This window comes from Talpa europaea (genome assembly GCF_964194135.1).
Source record: "Talpa europaea genome assembly, chromosome: 4".
Taxonomy (NCBI): Eukaryota; Metazoa; Chordata; class Mammalia; order Eulipotyphla; family Talpidae; genus Talpa; species Talpa europaea.
Window position 1 is genome coordinate 92,547,622 of NC_140070.1, and position 20,053 is coordinate 92,567,674.

Consider the following 20,053-nt stretch of genomic DNA (forward strand, 5'->3'; position numbering starts at 1 on the left):
TATTACAAAAGTAGTTATTTATAATTTAAAAAAAGTAGAAAGCAATCTAAATGTCCAACTATAAGAAATCAGTTAAGAAAATTCCAATCAATGAAATGTTGTGTTGTCATTGAGCATGTTTACTGGGAGTATGTAATAACAAAGAGAGATACAGTGTTCAGTGGTAGAAAAGATGGTGTAGAGCATTATCTATTCAATGTGATCAGAAATTGGTAAAATAGACCTTTGCCTAGAAAAAAAGTAAATTTATTAAAATGTTGGCAGTGATTTATATTCAGGTGGTAAAGCTATGTGAATCTTATTTTCATCTTTTATAGCAGTTCAAAATTGTCTTTAATGATCACATACTATTTTTGTTGTGGGGAGAAAGGATGTTCTCCTCCACAATAGTACCTTCCCACTGAAAATATTACTTTCCCTATAGCTTTAACAAGGAATAATAAAAGTCAGTCTGCAAGCACTGGCATAAGACTTTTGCCGGAGAACAGGTACAGCATGGATTCTCTACCAGAAGAATTTTTTGTGAGGTAAGAAATGGCTTGTGAAAAAACCAGCTGCAGTTATTGCATTCCAAAAACACATTTGTCTTTTCCATAAAACCTTGGTAAACTAGTGTGAGTGTGATGATACCTTTATGTTTCAAGACTATTTGGCAACTTTGATTGGTGGGGCATGTAGACTGGGTGAAATTTAATTTTAGAAAATTTTACTAAGGACCACACCTGGATAAAAATCCGAGAATTGGGGCCTCCCTGATGTTCTAAGGGTTAAGTTTCACTGCTATCACCTCTATAACCTGGGTTCGATGCTGGCCAGGGAGCTAACCCACATGACACAGCAGACCTCTACTTTCTCTCCCACTGCTCTCCTTAGCACTGTATTTCAGTAAATCCACCTGTCTTCGGCTCACCACTCTGTCTCTGGTGAATCCTCTCATCCCCGGCACCCTGGTCTACACCCCAGTTCTTGTACCAAAAATTTTTTAAAAAATCTGAGAATTGGAAAGTACATACCTGGGGTAGCAACTAGGATTTCAGTTAGTAATTTTTAATGGTGAAATTTTAATGTTGGGGAGGAGTGAGGATCGGTTAAGTTTACACATAAAATTTTGTTATGGGGAACCTAAGGACAATATGTTTCTAAAGCTTCACAGGTGATATTAATATGCATCTGGAAATGAGAACTACTGGATTAAGAAATGAATTATCTTGAAATGGAGTTAACAAGTAGGATATACATTTAAGACCATTTTGTACTCTTTTTCAATCCTTAAGAGGCTTCAAAATACTGCTATAGTATTTATCATTCCTGGATAATTCAAAGTTCCTTGGTTTGGGAGTTAGAAGTAGAGGAAAAGACAACAGATTTTTTTTTTTTTTTTACATTTTATTTTTTATTTATTTATTTTTTTTAAAGGTTTATTTATGCATACAAGGAACTGGGGTACAGGCCAGAGATGTGGGTGGGTGAGAGGATTCACCAGAGACAGAGTGGGGAATAGAACAGGCAGACTGACTGAAATACACTGCTGAGGGGAGCAGGGGGCAAGACAGGAGAGGTCTGCTGCGCCATGTGGGTTGCTCCCTGGCGGGCCAGGAATTGAACTTGTGCTGCAGAGGCTGCGGATCACTTCATAGTGTGGTGCTTTACCCCTTGCGCCACCAGAGAGGCCCCTACAATACATTTTAAAGAGCACTGAATCATACTGTGAAATACTGTGTCTATAAAGGAAATACTGTTGTTGAAACTTTAATTATGATAATACTATACTGTTTATGTGTCCCAGTTTTCCTGACAAAATCAGTCAGCACATAGATAATAAATGATTATCTCTTAAATGAGTATATAAGTGTGATATAAAATAGGATTATATTATAAAGTATAATTCTATGTAAATCAAGTTATTGATATAATCAAGGATATGATTTTCTCACCTCATTTTTATCTCTGCTAGTGTATACAGCTAAAAACAGCATATAAGTCACATGATCCTATGTTATGATTCTTATATGATGGATCCTTTGTCATGGTTCTGTATGTAGCAAAAGCAATTTATAAGTAAATTTTTCAGTTTAAATATGAGCACTGCATTTCAAGCCAACATCCAAAGCAAACTTGTCAAGTTATTCTTTTTTCCAAAAAATATAATGGTTTTGAAGTTTTATATTCTACCTCAATTAAAAAAATATTTTGGAAAATTGAACAGCTGTAACTCCAGAAACCTGAAAAAATACTATAAAATGATTTATAAGAGAGGTCTTTTTCAAACCTTTGTTCTATTCATGAACACATGCACAAAGCAAAATAAGCCTCTTAAAGGATCTTTTTTTCTTTATATTGAAGCAGAACTATTGAGGTTTTTTTCCCCCATTATTTTGGTCTATTCTATGCCTGTTAAGGACAAAAAGTTATTTACATCAGTTTTCTGTTCTTTCTGTACCATCTAGTAAGAGCATGGCATAATTTCTGTTCTTTAACTTAATTCCCTAAAGACTTGCACTACTACCACCACCATTGTTAGTCTTTGATACATATTGTTTATTCTTTTGAAAAATCTAGATAAAAATTCACTTTTTTAGACTCTTTATTATTGTATTTTAATTGTGTTCTTTTTAAGGAGATGCTTTGACTATTCTTTTTCATTTAAAATAGGAATCCTTTAGAAGAGCAGACTAAGGAGGAAACTGAGAATAGTATAGAAAAATCAAATGATCAACTGGTAAGATATTTAATTTATAATCACTAGTTATATGTGAGATAGTAATGCTAAGGGCCTCCCTGATGGCCTAGGGGTTAAGTCTCAGTGCTGTCACCACTGTGGCCTGAGTTCCATCCCTGGCCAGGGAGCTAACCCACATATGGTGCAACAGACCTCTCCTGTCTCACCTGCTGCTCCCCTTAGCAGTGTATTTCAGTAAGTCTGCCTGTTCTGCCCCCACTCTGTCTCAGGTGAATCCTCCCACTCCCCTTCACCTCTGACCTACACCCAACAGGCAACCATAGACCAGAGACATTCTGTTGGGGAGGAGGAGGAAGAAGGATCAGGACAGGGGTGGGAAGAGCACAAGGGACTATGGTGATGGTGCACAGGTGAATTGGTGGTGGGAATTTCACAGGGAAATCATATATTTTACAAAATTGAAGGATGATGTAATAAATAAATGTATATATACACACTATACATATATACACACACAAATAAAAACAAATCTTTAAAATAAAGTAATGCTAAATTGAATCAATTTAATTATCTGTTAAAAATATGGAATGAGTCTGCCTTTCTATTCAATAAGTAAAAAAGTTGTAATTAAGTCTTTCCTCCATAATTTATACTGTGTCTCATAGCTTCCATTCTAAGCAGCAGTCCTCACTGAAAGTTATATGCAAAAAAAGCATGCACAAAGAATTTTATTTAGTAAAATTCTTTAACTGAGTTATTTCTGAAGTTAGTTTTCTCCCCTTTTAAAATCATCTTCTAGTTTTAAATGCAAGAGAATAACTGAATTATACGTTAATATAAGGCTCTTATCGCCAATGACAATATACATTATGGTAAATTAAAAATAAAAATACATATATATGTTTGTAAATATATATGAATATCAGATGTGCTTTTATTCAGTGAAAGATGGATGAAGAGGTATTTGTTAGTTCTTGTTAGTGTAATTTTTATCTGCCACATAGTTTTTGCATAATGACTGATGTGCTTATAAAGTTTATAAGCTCTATCCAGTAACTTAGGAGGAGAAAATATACATAAGAAGAGCAAAGTAAGGATGAAACTGAAAATAGTATAGAAAAATCAAATGATCAACTGGTAAATATACATATACATATTTAATATTTATGTATATATACATAATCAAATATAAATAAATACCCATAATATACATAAATACCCATAATATTTACCTACATGAGGTTACCACTACAATTATGTTGCAGAGAAAATACAACATGTGCAAGTGTATATAAACATGTACAGTTGAACCAGGGGGGTTAGACCCCCCAAAATTTCTAGATACGGATTTGGAACACAAGCAAGGTAGGTAGAAACTTTCACCTGAATTTAGTTTAGAGATCAAATCAATTCTGGAAAAATGTATCAAGTATCAAATATTTTCACAACATAAAAAAAATAAAATTGCATTTATAAAATGTAAACATTTAACTTATATATAAATAGTATGTATTATATATAATGTAAATAGATATAAATGTGTAATACTTAATATGTATTTTATAACAGCATATTTCCTCTTGAGAAAATTTTATTCATGCTATAATCTTGTTTGTATATCAATCTGATTTAGTGTTAGAAGATTCTGTGGTAACTTTTGACAACAGAATTTAAATATATGCACCACTGCCAGTGGTCATTTTTTTATTTGTCTAGTTACTTTGTAAAAGTTTTTTTAACCCTACGAAAATGTTGCAGGAATAGTATGACAAACAATTATATACTGCTAACCGAAATTTAGCAAGCTACTAACATTTTTGTGACTTTTCGGATGTAATTTTCATATAATGAAGTATAGGAATTATTTGTTGGATGTTAATGGGGAGGGCAAAAATCTTAATTTAAGACTCAAACTCAGAAGGGGAAAGTATGCAGGTAGTCCTACTCAATGAATTTTATTGGTTTCTAATTACTTTCCTGGATCTAGGTCTGTTAGAGACCTGGCAGTCAAAGACACCCACCCCCTGATATTTCCAACGACCCAAGCTCTATATGACCTCTGTGTTCAGAAACTCTCTTTTCTCATTTTCCGAGGTCAGCAGTAGCAAATTCATATTCCTAAAGTTTCAACAGGGTGTAGGGACTGTGGTGTCTTGTTAAGGTATAGAGGAAGGCCATCGTCCTTCTGTTCCAGCCCCTTTATCCATGCCTATTGCCCACTCATCCTCACAACTAATGTTAATAGACAATCCAGCAGGACCTTAACTGTACAACTCTCAATTAACCATTAAGTATAGGCTTAATTAAGTCTATACAAATTAGTTCCTGAAGTCCCAAGATTATTAATGTTTAATCAGTGCAGACTGAATTGAGATGGTAAGTCATTTTATTTTACTACTCTTTTATAATTTAAACTATGACAGCTGTATTCAAATTGCTGCATGTTTAGTAGATGAAGCATAATGTGAAAGCACTCTTACAGTTTTCATATTATTATGAGAATAATCTGTAATTTTTTAAATTTAGCATTTTCAGTGCCTTAAGTAGAGCAGACTAATATGTGCTATGCATTTTTCAATGTCAATAATTTGTTAAAGCCTACACCCGTTTAAGCCTAAAGTTGTTTAAGATTCCCTTCTACCACCCTATAATACAAAAGTCTGGTAATTCCCATCTTTGAATCTCTTACTTATGCTTTCAAGTGAATTGAAATGAATTGTTAAAGCTTCTTTATTTTGGTCTTAAGCTTCTTGCTAAGTTGTAAGTTCCCTAGGAATACAAAGAATGTCATATTCTTATTTGGATTTTTTTAGTTATTATAGTAATCTCCATATAGCATATAGTAGCACCTTGGTCTTTTTTAAAAAATACTTTGCCTGCTTTTAATGTTAGAGTAAATAATAACACGTATAAATGCATAAAAAAATAATGTCTTCTAGGACAAACAGGGAAAGGAAATGCTTACTGATCTGGTCCCTGTTAACCTACTATTAGAAGTGAAGAAGTTACTAAATGCTATAAATACTCTACCAAAAGGTGTGGTACCTCATATTAAGAAGTTTTTACAGGAAGATTTTTCCTTCCAAACTATGCAGGTAAGATAATAATTTGTTCTTTGGGGCAGAAGTGCACTTTTATAGATAAAACTGTATGTAACCATCTAGGGAAAGCACATTGTATTCCTTTACTCTCATCATACCACACTTATGACACTTCTGACACAAGATGTGTGCATTTATTCCCACATGGACCCATTCTGACATAGTTGGGTGTCCTACAAATCAATTCAATATTGATTCCTTGCACTTAGAGTTAGCACAAGATTCCACAAGTTAAGAGCTCACTTGCACAAGACTGTCCCCCCTTCAGACACCAGTCTAAATTCTGGGATGTTGCTGATATTTCTGACTGACTAACTATAAATCAGGGTTCCATGACTTTCTCTTGGGTTTAGTAATTTGCTAGAACAGTGCACAGAATTTAGGGAAATACTTAATTTTACTAGTTTATTATGTAATAAAGGATACAAATAAAGAGCCAGATGAAGAGATAGGGCCTGGTCTGGAAGGCCCTATCAGAGCAGGATCTTCTGGTCCTCTAGAGTTGGGGTTGCCACCCTTCTGCCATGTGGATTTGTTCACTAAACTGGAAGCTCTCTGAGTCTCATAGTTTTAAGATTTTTATGGAGACTTTTTCATGTAGGCATGATCAATTATTAATTCAGGTAATAGGCCCTCTCCTCTCTGGGAATGGGGTATGGGTCTGAAAGTTCCAACTTCTAATCATGGCTTTATCTTTCTAGTAACCAGCTCCCATCCAGAACCCGGCCATGAGTTAATTCATTATACCAAAAGATACTCTTATCACCCAGGAAGGTCCAAGCTTCAGACACTCCTAACACCTGGAAGTTGTGTGTCCAAAAGCAGGGTCAAAGTCTAAATATTATCAGGAACTAGAGACAGTAATCAATATATATGTATATATGTCTATGTATGTATATTAGTTCACATACATGGAGCGGGACACAATGTGATAAAGCTGTGAATGTCCCATAAATTAAAGCTTACAACTCTCATATAATTCCAATAAAAATAATTAAAATAGCTTTACATCTGGTTTCTGTATTAGCTGGTATTTTGTTACATGGTTTTAGAAAAGCTGAACAAGCTTTTCAGAGAAGCTGAACAAGCTTATCTAAGGATGAAAGCACTAGGAAGATCAAATGTTTTTTCAAATACATTCACATCTTGACCAGATTATTTGTCTTGTTTGTAACCCAATATTTTTCTTGAGAAAGTTTACCTATGGAATAAAATTTTTTAATGTCAAAGAAAAAAAATAAGTAAAATATTTTTTGACTGCTGTTACTAAAGGCTGACTCTACATTTCAAATGCAAAATAAAAGAATAACCCAAAAAATTATGAAGGATAAGTGTAGGGGAGAAGGGCTAGGAATATGCCCACTTAGATTATGAAGTTCTGATTACTAAAAGATGTGCTACTTGTTCTTCACACTATAGTCAAGTCTAAAAGTGAAATTTCAAGTGAAATTTCAAGTGAAGTCAAGTCTTCAAGTGAAATTTCAGAAGTTCCTCAAAAATAGAAATAGAACCTATATATTTGTATGATAAGCTGACAAAAACTGACAATATTAGAGGAGAAATGGACCAATCAACAATCCCAGTAGAATATTTTAAAAATAATTCCCTTGATAGCTGATAGAGTATGCAAAATTAGTAGAGCTGAAATAGGATCCAATTGGTGAGTCCTCACCCACATGGTTAAGAAGGTAGGACATGACCCAGAAGCAGACGCATAGTGAGAAACAACAATAACAGGATTTATTTACACAGGGAATTATAAAAGGGAAAGCTGAAAGAGGATTTATAAGTTGGCATGTGGCCAGATAGCCTCTATACTACCCCAGTAATATCTGCTGAGTAGCCAGACACCCAAGCTGAAGCCACCTGTAGGAACCTGGAAACTTCTCCACAGATACTTCTCTCATCACTGGTTTAGCAGCAAAAACACCTCTTGTTCAACTGCCAAAGCCCGAGTGGTTAAACTATCTAAACCCTGGCACTATCCCTTTCTTGGGATGGAGTTTGGAAAGGTTCACCTTTTGCTGTCAAGTTGGTTATGAGTGCCAGCCACTGCCTTGGAGGTTGTTACTCACTGTTCCTCTTATACAACAGTAGAAAATTTGATTGACTATTTCATATAGTATATGTATAAAAAAATTACAATATTTTAAGTGTGTTTGTGTATACATATATGTAAACACTGCACCCATTAGCAGAATATACATTCCTTTTGATTGTACATAGAAGATTTATAAAATTGACCATATGCTAGGTCGTAAACCAAACCAAGTCTCATTAAATTTTAGAATATCAAAGCATACAGAATATGTTCTCTAACTACAGAAGGACGAGCTAAAAAACTGTATATTCATAAGTCAAGACATATACTTCTAATCATGGTAAATCATTGTTCAAAGAAGAAATCACAATGAAAATTAATCTTTAAGCTGAATAAAAAATATATATCAAAACTTGTGTTAATAAGTAAAAGCCATGTTTCAAAGGAGTATTTATATCTTGAAATACAAAAATAAGCAAGGTTGAATACCAGTCTTCTAAACATAGAGTTCAAATATAAGATCAGCAAATTAAAGTGCAAAGAAGGAAGTATAATAAGGATAGCTAGTGAACTAGAATAAAATAAAAATAGAGAAGATTAAATAAATAATAAAACAGAAAAGATCAATGAAGCCAAAGATTGGTATTTTGAATAGCCTTGTTGTTGTAGAGCAACCCCGATACAAAACGGGGTGCCTGACTGTGGGTCCTCACCCGCGCGCTTGAAAGGACTTATCAATGCTCTACTGCAGGCACACGCAAAAGGTTAATAAAAGGTTTATTTACAAGGGAAGGGGAAATGAGGAAATGTACAGCTCAGGGAGAAAAGTGGGAGACAAAGTTTTAAATGAGTCCTACCCGATCTGCCGATCTGGAATCCCAAATGGCACTCTGATTGCTGGCTGCGAGCCAGGAGCCGTGAAGCCAGGAGGTGAGCAGCAGCGAGCCAGCCCAAGGCCCACGTGTTTGGTTTTATACCCAACCTGCCTGCCCAACTCCACCCTCAGGTCCCAGCCACCCTCCCTTTGGTGGTGACGGGATTTGTCTTTCCCAATGTCTTGATGGCTTTAGTCTGGAGTGGGGGTGGGGTCCACAAAGCCTGTATGGGATTAGCTCAGGACATCATTTCCCCCTAACATTGTCAGTAAATGTTTAGTAAGATTGTTAAAGAAAAGGAAAAAGGCAAAATAACTAAAACCATGAATTAACATGAAAATACAAATTCCATAGTCAGTTAAGGATAATAGAGAATTCTTTTACCTACAAGGAATGCCTGGGTTGGTTTAAAGCAACCTTCCTTTCAGAAGACCTAGAAAAACTGGACAGACTCTTAGATGCTTATTTGTTCTTTCTGACATCACTTAATTGTTAGGATTGAGATGACTTAAAGTTTAACTTCTGTTCTCTGCTACCCTTTGCAGCAGAGTCACAGTGCCTTGCCTTTGGACTCTACCATTTCAGAATGCTTTAAACAATTTCCAATTTTCAGTGTCTGCATCTCTATGCTTTAGTCCTTAATATTTTCTTTGTGGAACTGCAGAAAGTTATACTTCTCGCAGCAGGACAGAAGTCCCTGGGAATTAATACTTGCCCTTCACTCCAGAAAGCACTCAAGCAATAATCCTGGAAAGCTGTTATATAAATATCCCAGTTCTCTCTCTCTCCTTGAGTTGGATAGTACCACTGACAGTTGTATTTTTCAATGTTTTCTAGCATTCCCTTGTTGTACCTGTCTCCCATTGTGGGTAACTAGCTTAAATTAACACATTCCTTTACTTAAAAACTGTTTTCCCATCCTTATGTCACTTCTCTAATTCCCTAAAATTGTACTCTGTACCTCCTAAATAAACTTCTTGCATTTAAATCCTTGTGTTAGGATCTTCCAATTGGAACCAAAACACTCTTACTCTATGGGTATATTTCTTCATGGTCCCCACCAAAAGAATAAGGTGTTTACCATGGCCGTTTCTCCTTAATAGTCCATGCATTCCAGTTTTGTTGAAACCTCTACCTACTCTCTCAACCACAACTGAATATAATCATTGTCTGAAGGTGGCTTCAAAAGACAGTTTCAAATCTCTGGACCATCCACTCTTGCATGTTGTCCCCAGAGATTTTCAGTGTCGTGGTAGCTTTCCATACTTCCAAACAAATGGTTTTTATATTTTCTCCAGCTTTTTGAGAATTGATCTGACATTTCTTAGACTATTTGGCAGCAGTGGAACTTCCATGTTAAATTTTATATTCCTATTCAAATTCAAGTGATACTGTTGAGTGAATGGTTGGGTATTAAGTCTGGAATTCAGGTAATAGCTATGAGCTAGAATATAAATTTAGAAACAGTCTGTGTAGACACTATTTAAAAACATGACAATTACTTTGTTGAGGGAATTTGTATTGATGGAGAAAAGGTTAATTAAATTGAGTTCTGGGGAGACTGAAATAAAGTACTAGTTAGCTCAGAGAAAAAGTATTGTATACTGGAAAGCAAAGAAAGAAAGTAAAAGATTAAACTTCCCTCGTTGATTATACGTCATTAAACAGATAATATAATTTAAGTCAAACAGTTGTGAACACAAGGCATTGGGAAGTGGACCCAAAGACAAAATGCAGTCCTTCCTCCCTTTCATTCATGTAAATAACAAACTATGGTACATAATAATCCACTTACTAACTTGGCTTCAATCAGACTGAAGCAAGAAATACTTGTCATGGTGTTGGTATTAATGCTTGCATTCCTGCTTCTACAGGCTAAGAGTAGGAAGGAAGAGTTGTTGAAAATCAGAAGTATGAGAATAAAATGGGATTTACACATTTCCCCAAAGTAGGAGTAGACAATTTCCAAACCTTGACAGGCTTAGATATGCTTCTTACTGTCTTGAGGAAATAATTAGTTACAAAAAAGACTTGTCATACTACTTAAAAATAAGCAGATATGAAATCATTTGTATCTGGATAGTGTGGATTTTAAAAAATCACTTCTATCCTCCACATTTTCTACAATGAGCATGTATTATTTGTATAATAGGAATATTTAGAGATATTCTTGCTTAAGGAAATTTTGAATCAATTTTTTTTCATAGAGAGAAGTTGCAGCTAGCAGCCAGAATGGAGAGGAAATTGTTCCTGCTTTGACTTTATGTTTTTTGATAACACAACTGGAAGCAGCACTTAGGAACATTCAAGCTACTAATTATACTGTAAGTATTTTCCTTCTAAAATTTTGAAATAGTGGATATGGACATTTTTGAATTTGTTAACAACTAGTGCTTCCTTGTTTTAAGGTATAAGATAATTTGTATTTTTTTCTCTTACCTCTAAAGAAATGTATAAATAAATGTTCTTCTGTGATGTATACTTTATTATGAATGGAACTCTTTAATGATCCTATTCTATTCCCCTTCACTATCATAAAATTGTTCAGAAACTTGAACTAGTAAAAATAGGCATTCCCAATTAGAAATGTATAGTCATGAATTTCAGAAAGTACTCTTCTTTCACCCTAATGTTAATTAGGTCCTCTTTTTAATGATATTCTATATTTGTGAAACTTGGAACTTCTGTGATGTTGTTCCTAGATAAGTTTGACAAAATAGATTTTCTCTTCAAATTTTATTTGTCAATTGTTTATGTAATCATATAATTTGGGGAGTACAACTTCTCACCTCCATATGTGCACATGCTTCACTCACCCTCCATCAAAACCAGTGCCCCATCCCCTTGTCTCCCCTATCCTCTCTTCTCTGCCCCTATGCCTTCTGGTAACCGGTATATTTTTCAGGGTCTACTAATTATTTTTCTTGTGCTTTTCCAGTGTTTTCTTGATATTCTGCAAATGAGGAAACCATCAACACTCTTTCACTTTCTGATTTATTTGACTTAGCATTATCACCTCAATATTCATCCATTTTGTCCCAAAAGGCACTGTTTCACCTTTTTAAATAGCTGAGTAATATTCCATTGTGTATATGTTTTTGCCAGTTTCTTTATACAGTCATGTGTATATGGGCATATAGGTTGGTTCCATGACTTAGCTATTGTGACTGATATGGCTATGAACTTAGAAGGGCATATATCTTTTTATATTAGTGTTTTCATATTCTTTGGGTAAATGCCTAAAAGTGGTATTTCTGGATCATAGGTATATCTATTTTCAGTTTTTTGAGGGCTCTCCAAACTATTTTGCATAGTGGCCACACCAAACTGCATTCTCACATGGATAAGTGTTCCTTTTTCTCCACATCCTCACCAACACTTGTTGTTTCTATTCTTTTTGACATAGACCATTCTTATAGGCATGAGGTGATATTTAATTGTGGTTTTGATTTGCATTTTGGTAATATAAGTGGTGTTGAGCTTTTTTTTTTTCATGTGCCTGCAGGTCTTGTGAATGTCTTTAGAAATGAATGTCTTTGGCGTAGTGTCTGTTTAAGTCTTTTGTCCATTTTTTTTGACTGGGTATTTGTTTTCATCTTGTTAAGTGGTACAAACTCTGTAGATTTTAGAAATTAACCCCTGTTGGGCATGCAATGTGCAAGTATCTTTTCCTAGTCCATAGGTCACCTTTTTGTTTTTGTGGTGAGTTTTTCAAGATACAAAAGCTTTTAGTTTGATTTCATTTATTTTTTTTCATTTTTGTGTCCCTTGCCATTTCCAAATGCATCTTCCTGGTTGATGTCCAAGAGTACCACTTATGTTTTTTATGGATTTTATGGATTTGGGTTTTATAGTCAGGTCTTTAATCCATTTTGAATTAATTTTTGCATATGGAATTAAGTAATGTAGCTTCATGTTGTTTGCATGTGGCTGTGCAGTTTTCACGACACTATTTATTTATTTAAAACTATCTTTTTAAAGATTTATTTATTTATTTATACAAGAACTGGGGTACAGGCCAGATTCGCGGGAAGGTGAGAGGATTCAGAGACAGAGCAGGGAACAGAACAGGCAGACTGATGAAATACACTGCTGAGGGGAGCAGTGGGCGCGACAGGAGAGGTCTGCTGTGCCATGTGGGACCCTCGCTGGCTGGCCGGGATCAAACCGGCGCTGCAGAGGCTGTGGGCAGCTTCACAGCGCGGTGCTCAACCGCCTACACCACCAGGGGAGGCCCCGCACACTATTTATTAAAGGCTTTCCTTTGTCTATTGTATGGTCATGGTTCCTTTGCCAAGGATTTTTTTTTTCTGTATTTGTATAGGTTTATTTCTGGGCTCTATTCTATTCCACTGGTCTGTGTCCAATATCATTCGGTTTTGATTACTATCACTGTGTAGTATAGGTTGAAATCAAGGAGGGTGACACTTTCATTTTCTTCTTTTCTCTTAGATTGCTTTGTGTATTCAGGGTCTTCTGTGGTTCCATCATATTCTTTTGTTGATGTTAATATGATGCTTTAGTGCCATTTACAGTTGTTTTGTATGTTTTGTTTCACCTGTGCTTGGTTCATAAATATTGATGAGTTATATCTTCTTGATGAAGTGTTTCTTTTATCATTATATAGAACCAACTTTGTCACTGATTATCTTTTTTTGGCTAAAAGTCTAAAATCTCCTATATAAGACCAATAGTTCCTGCTTTTTTCTCTGTTAATGGCTTGAAATACCTTGCTTCAGCTTTTCACTTTAAATCTGTTTGTCTTTAGATCTGAAGAAAGACTCATGAGAGCGTAGTGTAGATGGGTCATGTTTTTTGTTTTGTTTTGTTTTTTGAAAAAACCAACCTGTCATGCTGTCTTTTAAGTTGGTGTTTAGGTTATTTTATTCATGCTTATGGTGATTATTGATATATGAGACTGATTTGCTGCCATTCTGTCTTTTGGCTTTTTTTTTTAATCTGTCTGCCCCAACAATCTTCCTCTTCATTTGTTGGTGGTTCTCTCAGTTTCTTTGTTTTTTACTTCTAAGTGCCTTTATTACAGTTTTTTGTTTTGTGGTTACCAAGTGGGTTGTATTAAACTTTCTGTATTTTTAAGTCCTTTTCTGTGCTGTTTTGACTCATTATCACTTGACTGGATAAATGCTATCCTTTTCCTTCTCTCCTTTAATATTTTGTCATTGTCCCATGTGGCTTTTTGTCTGTTTCTAATTCTATGTTTTTATTTATTATCTTGCCCAAAGCCCTATTTTCTTTTCTTATAAGGGGATTTATTTTTTTAAAAGATTTATTTATGCATACAAGAACTGGGGTAGAGGCCAGAGCTGCGGGGGGTGAGAACATTCACCAGAGACAGAGTGGGGAGCAGAACACATGGGCTGACTGAAATACACTGCTGAGGGGAGCAGTGGGTGAGACAGGAGAGGTCTGCTATGCCATGTGGGTAGCCCCTGCCCGGGGCTAGAACTCGTGCTGCAGCCCCTGCCCAGGGCTTGAACTCGTGCTGCAGAGCCTGTGGATAGCTTCTTAGGTTGCGTCTTAACCCCTTGTGCCACCAGGGAGGCCCTAAAGGGACTTCTTTTAGCATTTCTTGTAGGACAGGTCTAGTGTAGTAATTTTTTAATCTTTTTATTTTGAGATCATTTTAGATGCACAAATTGTAGAAATATAGCTATATTCAAAAATACAGAGCGTAGTCTTTGTGTGCATTTTACTCATTTTCCCCCAACAGTTAAATCTTACATAACAAAGATAGATCATCTGATAGATCTCACAGATTGGTAAAATGTTGTGTCATACTTCTCTACAATCACTCCCATGTTCAGAAGGATTCACAGGATTCATTATATAGTTGTATTCAGCTAAAATTTATCACAGTGATGTAATTAAAAACAAAAAATATCCAGATCATAAGGAGAAAAAAACAGAGGTAGAATCTGAGGACTTTATCTGCTAGCTTCCTTATGTTTTCTCCCTCTCTTGAGGGATCACAAGAGTACTGTCCCTCCTCCCTTCTCTAGCATAAATTTAGCAATAAGTGCATGTATGATGTTTCTGCCCAGAGAAGCCCCTTAGAGATTCAGCGCCCAAACTTAGTTATTTGGATACCCACTTAGTATACATCAAAATTTCAACCTCCTGGAAGATACTTAGTATAAATCACCTAATATGCACAATGCAGGCACAATGAGACACCTATGTCATTTAGAGAACAGTGGGAACACTCCTGAAATCCAGGTTCCCAGACCACAGCCAAGGGTAAGCCTTGAAAGCCGACCTTTTTAAGGATAGTATCTTTTGCTAACTTTGTAATTCACAGGTTTGTATAATTCCGTGCCATTTTATCAACATTGTATATTGTGTAACTACTATTCCAGTCAAGGAAGAACTGTCTCCCCACAAAAATCTTTTTTTTTTTTTAAAGATTTATTTATTTATTTATACAAGCACTGGGTACAGTCAGAATCGCGGGAGGGTGAGAGAATTCACCAGAGCCAGAGCGGGGAGCAGAGCAGGCAGAAGGACCGAAGTACACTGCTGAGGGGAGCAGCGGGCAGCAGGAGAAGTCTGCGCACCATGTGGGACCCTCCTCCGGTGGCCGGGGAGCAGCCGGGGATCGAACCGGCGCTGCAGAGGCCGCGAGCAGCTTTGCAACCCAGTGCTCAACCGCTGTGCCACCGGGGAGGCCCCCCACAAAAATCTCTTAAGCTACCTGTTTATACTTACGTGGTTACTTCTCCTTTCTCACTTCCTAATCTCTAATCTGTTCTTCAGCTCTATAATTTGCCATATACCATTTTTAAATGAACAACATATCCTTGTGTTTTGATTTTTCATTGAACAAGTGATAAGCTTCATATACATGTTATAATAAAACCCACATGTGAGCAATAAAAGACTTCGACTAAAAGATCATTGTACTTTTTAAGCTGGATGGTAGAGTATTCTTGATACAAATGATATAGAATTAGAACATGAGAATTTTTTGAAAGATTTAATATAACAAGTTTTGATAACATTTAGTTTCACTTTAATAAAATTATAGTGTTTTATTTTGAGATTGTTCTCTTCTGGGTCAAATTGTCAAATAATTAAAGGATTTAAAATGCATTTTCAATCGTAATTAGGTAATTCATAATATAATGACCAGTTTTACTATTTTTAACAATTATTATTTATTAATAGATTTATTGTTATTTAATAACTATTGAATAGGCTTAGAATAGTAAGCTGCTTGTACTGAAAAGTGACTTAGTCTAAATAACCAGTTAAAATATATTTTACCTTTTTAGGCACATCAGATTAATGTTGGGTACTATTTGACATTGCTGTTTCTGTATGGAGTAGCACTCACTGAAAGAGGAAAGAAGGAGGTATGTATATGTTACTTGCCCATTACAAATAACTTTGCACATATACTGATTTCGTTTTAACAAATTATAATAGTGATTTATGAAATCGTCCAGAAATCAAAACTGTTGATAACTTTTCTGGTATGTATTTCTAATATAGAGTTATTATGCCAGGGACTATTTTGTGACACTAAAAATATTGTTTACAATTTTAGTTGTTTTATCTATCTTTTAAATGCTTTTCACTCATGTAAAATGAAATTTAGCTTCCTTCATGTATATAATACATTTTTATCCAATTTTTAATGTTTTTTTTCTACCTAGTTTTAGTCTTACCCCACTTATAAAATACAAGTTTTTTTAAAATTGAAGTATATAATTGACATATATGTATGTATATTTATCTATGTAGTTTCAGATTTACAACATAATGATTCAGTACCTGTATATATTGTGAAATGGTCATTCCAGTAAGCCTAGTTAACATCATCATCATACATAAACACAATTTTTTTCTTATAATGAGAACTTTCAAGATCTCTTAGTAATTTTCAGATGTGCAGTACAGTATTATTAATTATAACTGCCATGCTGTACATCACATTGCCATGACTTATTTTATAATGGGAAGTTTGTGTTTCATAATCCTCTCACCCATTTTGCTCCTCCATCTCTAGCAGCTACCAATTCTTTTCTATGAACTTGTAGTTTTAATGTATTTTTAATTCCATGTAAATGAGATAACATAATATTTGTGATCTCAAGTAATTTTACTTAGTGGTGGTGTTTTAGTGTTTACTTCAAAATATTGTCTAAAGAAGATCTAAGTTCCTTGTTAAATAAATATTTTAAGCACTTAGCTATGAATCCCATACAGAGATGGTGGGATTAAGGATGTGAATAAATTACCAAATGACTGGATCAGTATTAATGCTGTCCTAATTTCTTCAGTCTGTGAAATAATTGTTTATCATTGAAGAAAAAAGTGCCTTTTACATTAACCCACCTAGTTTTGTACCATAGGATTATACAGAAGCTGAGAATAAATTTCTGGTAATGAAGATGGTGATCCAAGAAAATGAAATTTGTGAAAACTTTATGACGTTAGTTTATTTTGGACGTGGTTTGCTTCGATGTGCTCAGAAGAGGTAAGGATTTTAATTAATGGATAGATTTTACTTGTCAATTTTCAGCATTGTAAAATGGGATAAAGTTTGTCCAGTATAATTGGGATCATGATATTTGTCCTCTGTTGATTCTTTTTTTTTCCTTCACCTAGTCCTAGAGATGATAATTTCTTTAATGTACTTGAGAATATTAAATAACTTCATAGGCCATGACAATAAAAGTCAGTATAGCATAACTACTAAGAATTAGAAATATCTTCTCGGGAGTCTGACCTGAGTTCAAATACATTTTCTGCCAAGTACATAAACTGTGACCCTAGGACCCTTAATACTTCTGATTCTTACCTTTTTTCCTTGTTTTTAAAATGGAACTAATAATAGTGTGCATGTCGAAGGTTGCTTCAGGTAAAGAATACAGTGCCTGTGACACAAAATGCTATTTTTAATAAATAAATGATGCTTGTAGTTATTAATTTGTTTTTTTTTAAAGACTTATTTATTTATACAAGCACTGGGTACAGTCAGAAGCGGGGAACAGAACAGGCAGACTGACGAAATACACTGCTGAGGGAAGCAGTGGGCACAGAAGGAGAGGTCTGTTGCGCCATGTGGGACCCTCGCCAGTGGCTGGGGATCAAACCGGCGCTGCAGAGGCTTCGGGCAGCTTCGCAGCCCAGCGCTCAACCGCTGTGCCACCAGGGGAGGCCCTGTAGTTATTAATTTGATCACCACTTGGAACAGGTGTTTAAGATATAAATCAGTTTATAAAACATTCTAATAGTCCAAGTATTGGAGGCCTCTGTTTTGCAGTTTTCCCTGAGTCAATAGTTACTGACATGTGCCTATCGTTCTGTTTCTTTAAGCCAGTAAGCAAAAGCCAACCAACTCTATAATCCCTTTAATTAACACAGGCCCCATACTGTTCAAACTTGAGCTACTCAGTAACCTAGTGCCTCTCTTTCCATTTGTATTTTATCCCAGTCTTCCACAGGTAAGAGTCCTAGTATTTGTATTTCTAGAGCATGCCAGCAGTGGTTATCACCAACCTACTTTCCAGGGAAAATAGGTTACTTGTTGTCATATTGGTAAACTAGTTAACAGAGTACTATTCAAACTAACTGTTTATAAATGCTTTACAGATATAATGGAGGACTGCTAGAATTTCATAAAAGCTTGCAAGAAATAGGAGATACAAATGATCATTGGTTTGACATAGATCCTATAGAAGACGAAGATTTTCCTACAACATTTAAAGTAAGAAACTATTTAAGAATAGTATTTCACTGGTGAAAATCAGAAATATCTTTGAGGAAGTAGTTTATGATAACTGTTGATATATCATGTTTTCTATATAGCATGAACATTCTTTTATTGGAAATTAACTTTTTATATAAGAAAAAAATCTTGATTCCATTACCTAGTGTGTTTTACTAGTCCAGTACTTCATATGACTACAGTTAAATATAAGTTAATTTCTTTTTTCTAATATAGTAACTATTATTTGTGTACTTCAATTTAAAAATTTCTAAATGCTTATTTTGGAAAACTTGAAAATATAAAAATTCCCAAAGATAAAATTTAACCATATTTTTTCAAATGGAGAAATCATTGTATTTTCATTGATTCATGCTTTTAAAGACACAAATGTATAAACAACTATTTTTTTAAAGATATATTTATTTATGCATAGAAGAACGGGGGTGTAGACCAGAGGTATGAAGGGTGAGAGGATTCACCAGAGATAGAGTGGAGAGCAGAACAGACGATCTACTGAAATACACTGCTGAGAGGAGCAGCGGGAGAGATGAGAGGTCTGCTGTGCCATGTTGGTTAGCTCCCTGACAGGGATTGAGCTCATGCCTCAGTGGCTGATGACAGTTTGACAGTGCTGAGACTTTAACCCCCGTGCTTCCAGGGAGGCCCTAATAAGCATTTCAAATAGACGGTTTTATTCCAGGTTGTAACTCTGAATACTGGAAGCATGTTTCTATACCCTATCTGCCCATTATGACAGTGAATGGCATATTGAACCACTACAATAGTCCCACTGCCACCATGATATACCAGGGATCAGCCAGTTCTAGAATGACTTTCCTGGAATTCCAGTGATTCTTTCTTGATTTTTTCTCCTCCCCATCTCTCTCTCTCTTTCTCTCTCTCTCTCTCTCTCTCTATATATATATATATATATATTCACACACACACACACACACATATATATATAGACAGTGTGCAAAAGCCAACCAACTCTATAATCCCTTTAATTATCACAGTCCCCATACTGTTCAAGCTTGAGCAAGCAATTCTTGATGGAAACATGCAACATGTTATACGTGGGTTAGAATGTTATAATGGTGAAGAGAGATATACTTCAAACTTAGCCTTTTTTTCCTTTCTCTATGTTTATCTTCAGTATTTCTATTTTGGACCCTTCCTATATATTGTTTGCTTTGAATGTGGGAAATATATTCTATATTATTTGAAACAAAGCATGTATGCTTCCAAAAGGGGATATGTAATGGACATATTATTTAAGATAAAATGTTGGAAATGTTAAAGTCTTAATATTGTTAATTAATGAGCTTTTTATTTCTAAAATTTAGGCTCTTCTTAATAATTTTATTAAGACAACTGAAAATAATATAATGAAGCAGACCATTTGCAGTTATCTAGATTGTGAGCGATCTTGCGAAGCTGACATTTTAAAGAACACCAATTATAAGGTACTATGATTATCAATTAACTATTTCTTAAAATGTAATTACAAAGTTAAATTATTACAGCATCATTCATCAAAATATTGCTTTAAAGGAGTATTTAGTTTAATTACAGTGGTAACGCAATTGAGAAATTGTTTGAATATCTGTGAGAATTTAG

General features: G+C 35.0%; 1 protein-coding gene across 1 annotated transcript in view; it reads left to right on the forward strand.

Moving 5' to 3' along the window:
* Window positions 1-495: 495 nt before the first annotated feature.
* The window catches only part of DZIP3 (DAZ interacting zinc finger protein 3), a gene marked incomplete at both ends in the record, with an annotated part of 78,415 nt that continues 58,857 nt past the window's right edge, over window positions 496-20,053 (forward strand). The window contains 8 exons of the mRNA XM_084231707.1: window positions 496-527; window positions 2,653-2,719; window positions 5,620-5,775; window positions 10,905-11,021; window positions 15,990-16,070; window positions 17,073-17,197; window positions 18,316-18,430; window positions 19,780-19,899. Coding sequence (XP_084087833.1) covers window positions 496-527; window positions 2,653-2,719; window positions 5,620-5,775; window positions 10,905-11,021; window positions 15,990-16,070; window positions 17,073-17,197; window positions 18,316-18,430; window positions 19,780-19,899 — 813 coding nt within the window. The remainder of the gene's footprint in view (window positions 528-2,652; window positions 2,720-5,619; window positions 5,776-10,904; window positions 11,022-15,989; window positions 16,071-17,072; window positions 17,198-18,315; window positions 18,431-19,779; window positions 19,900-20,053) is intronic.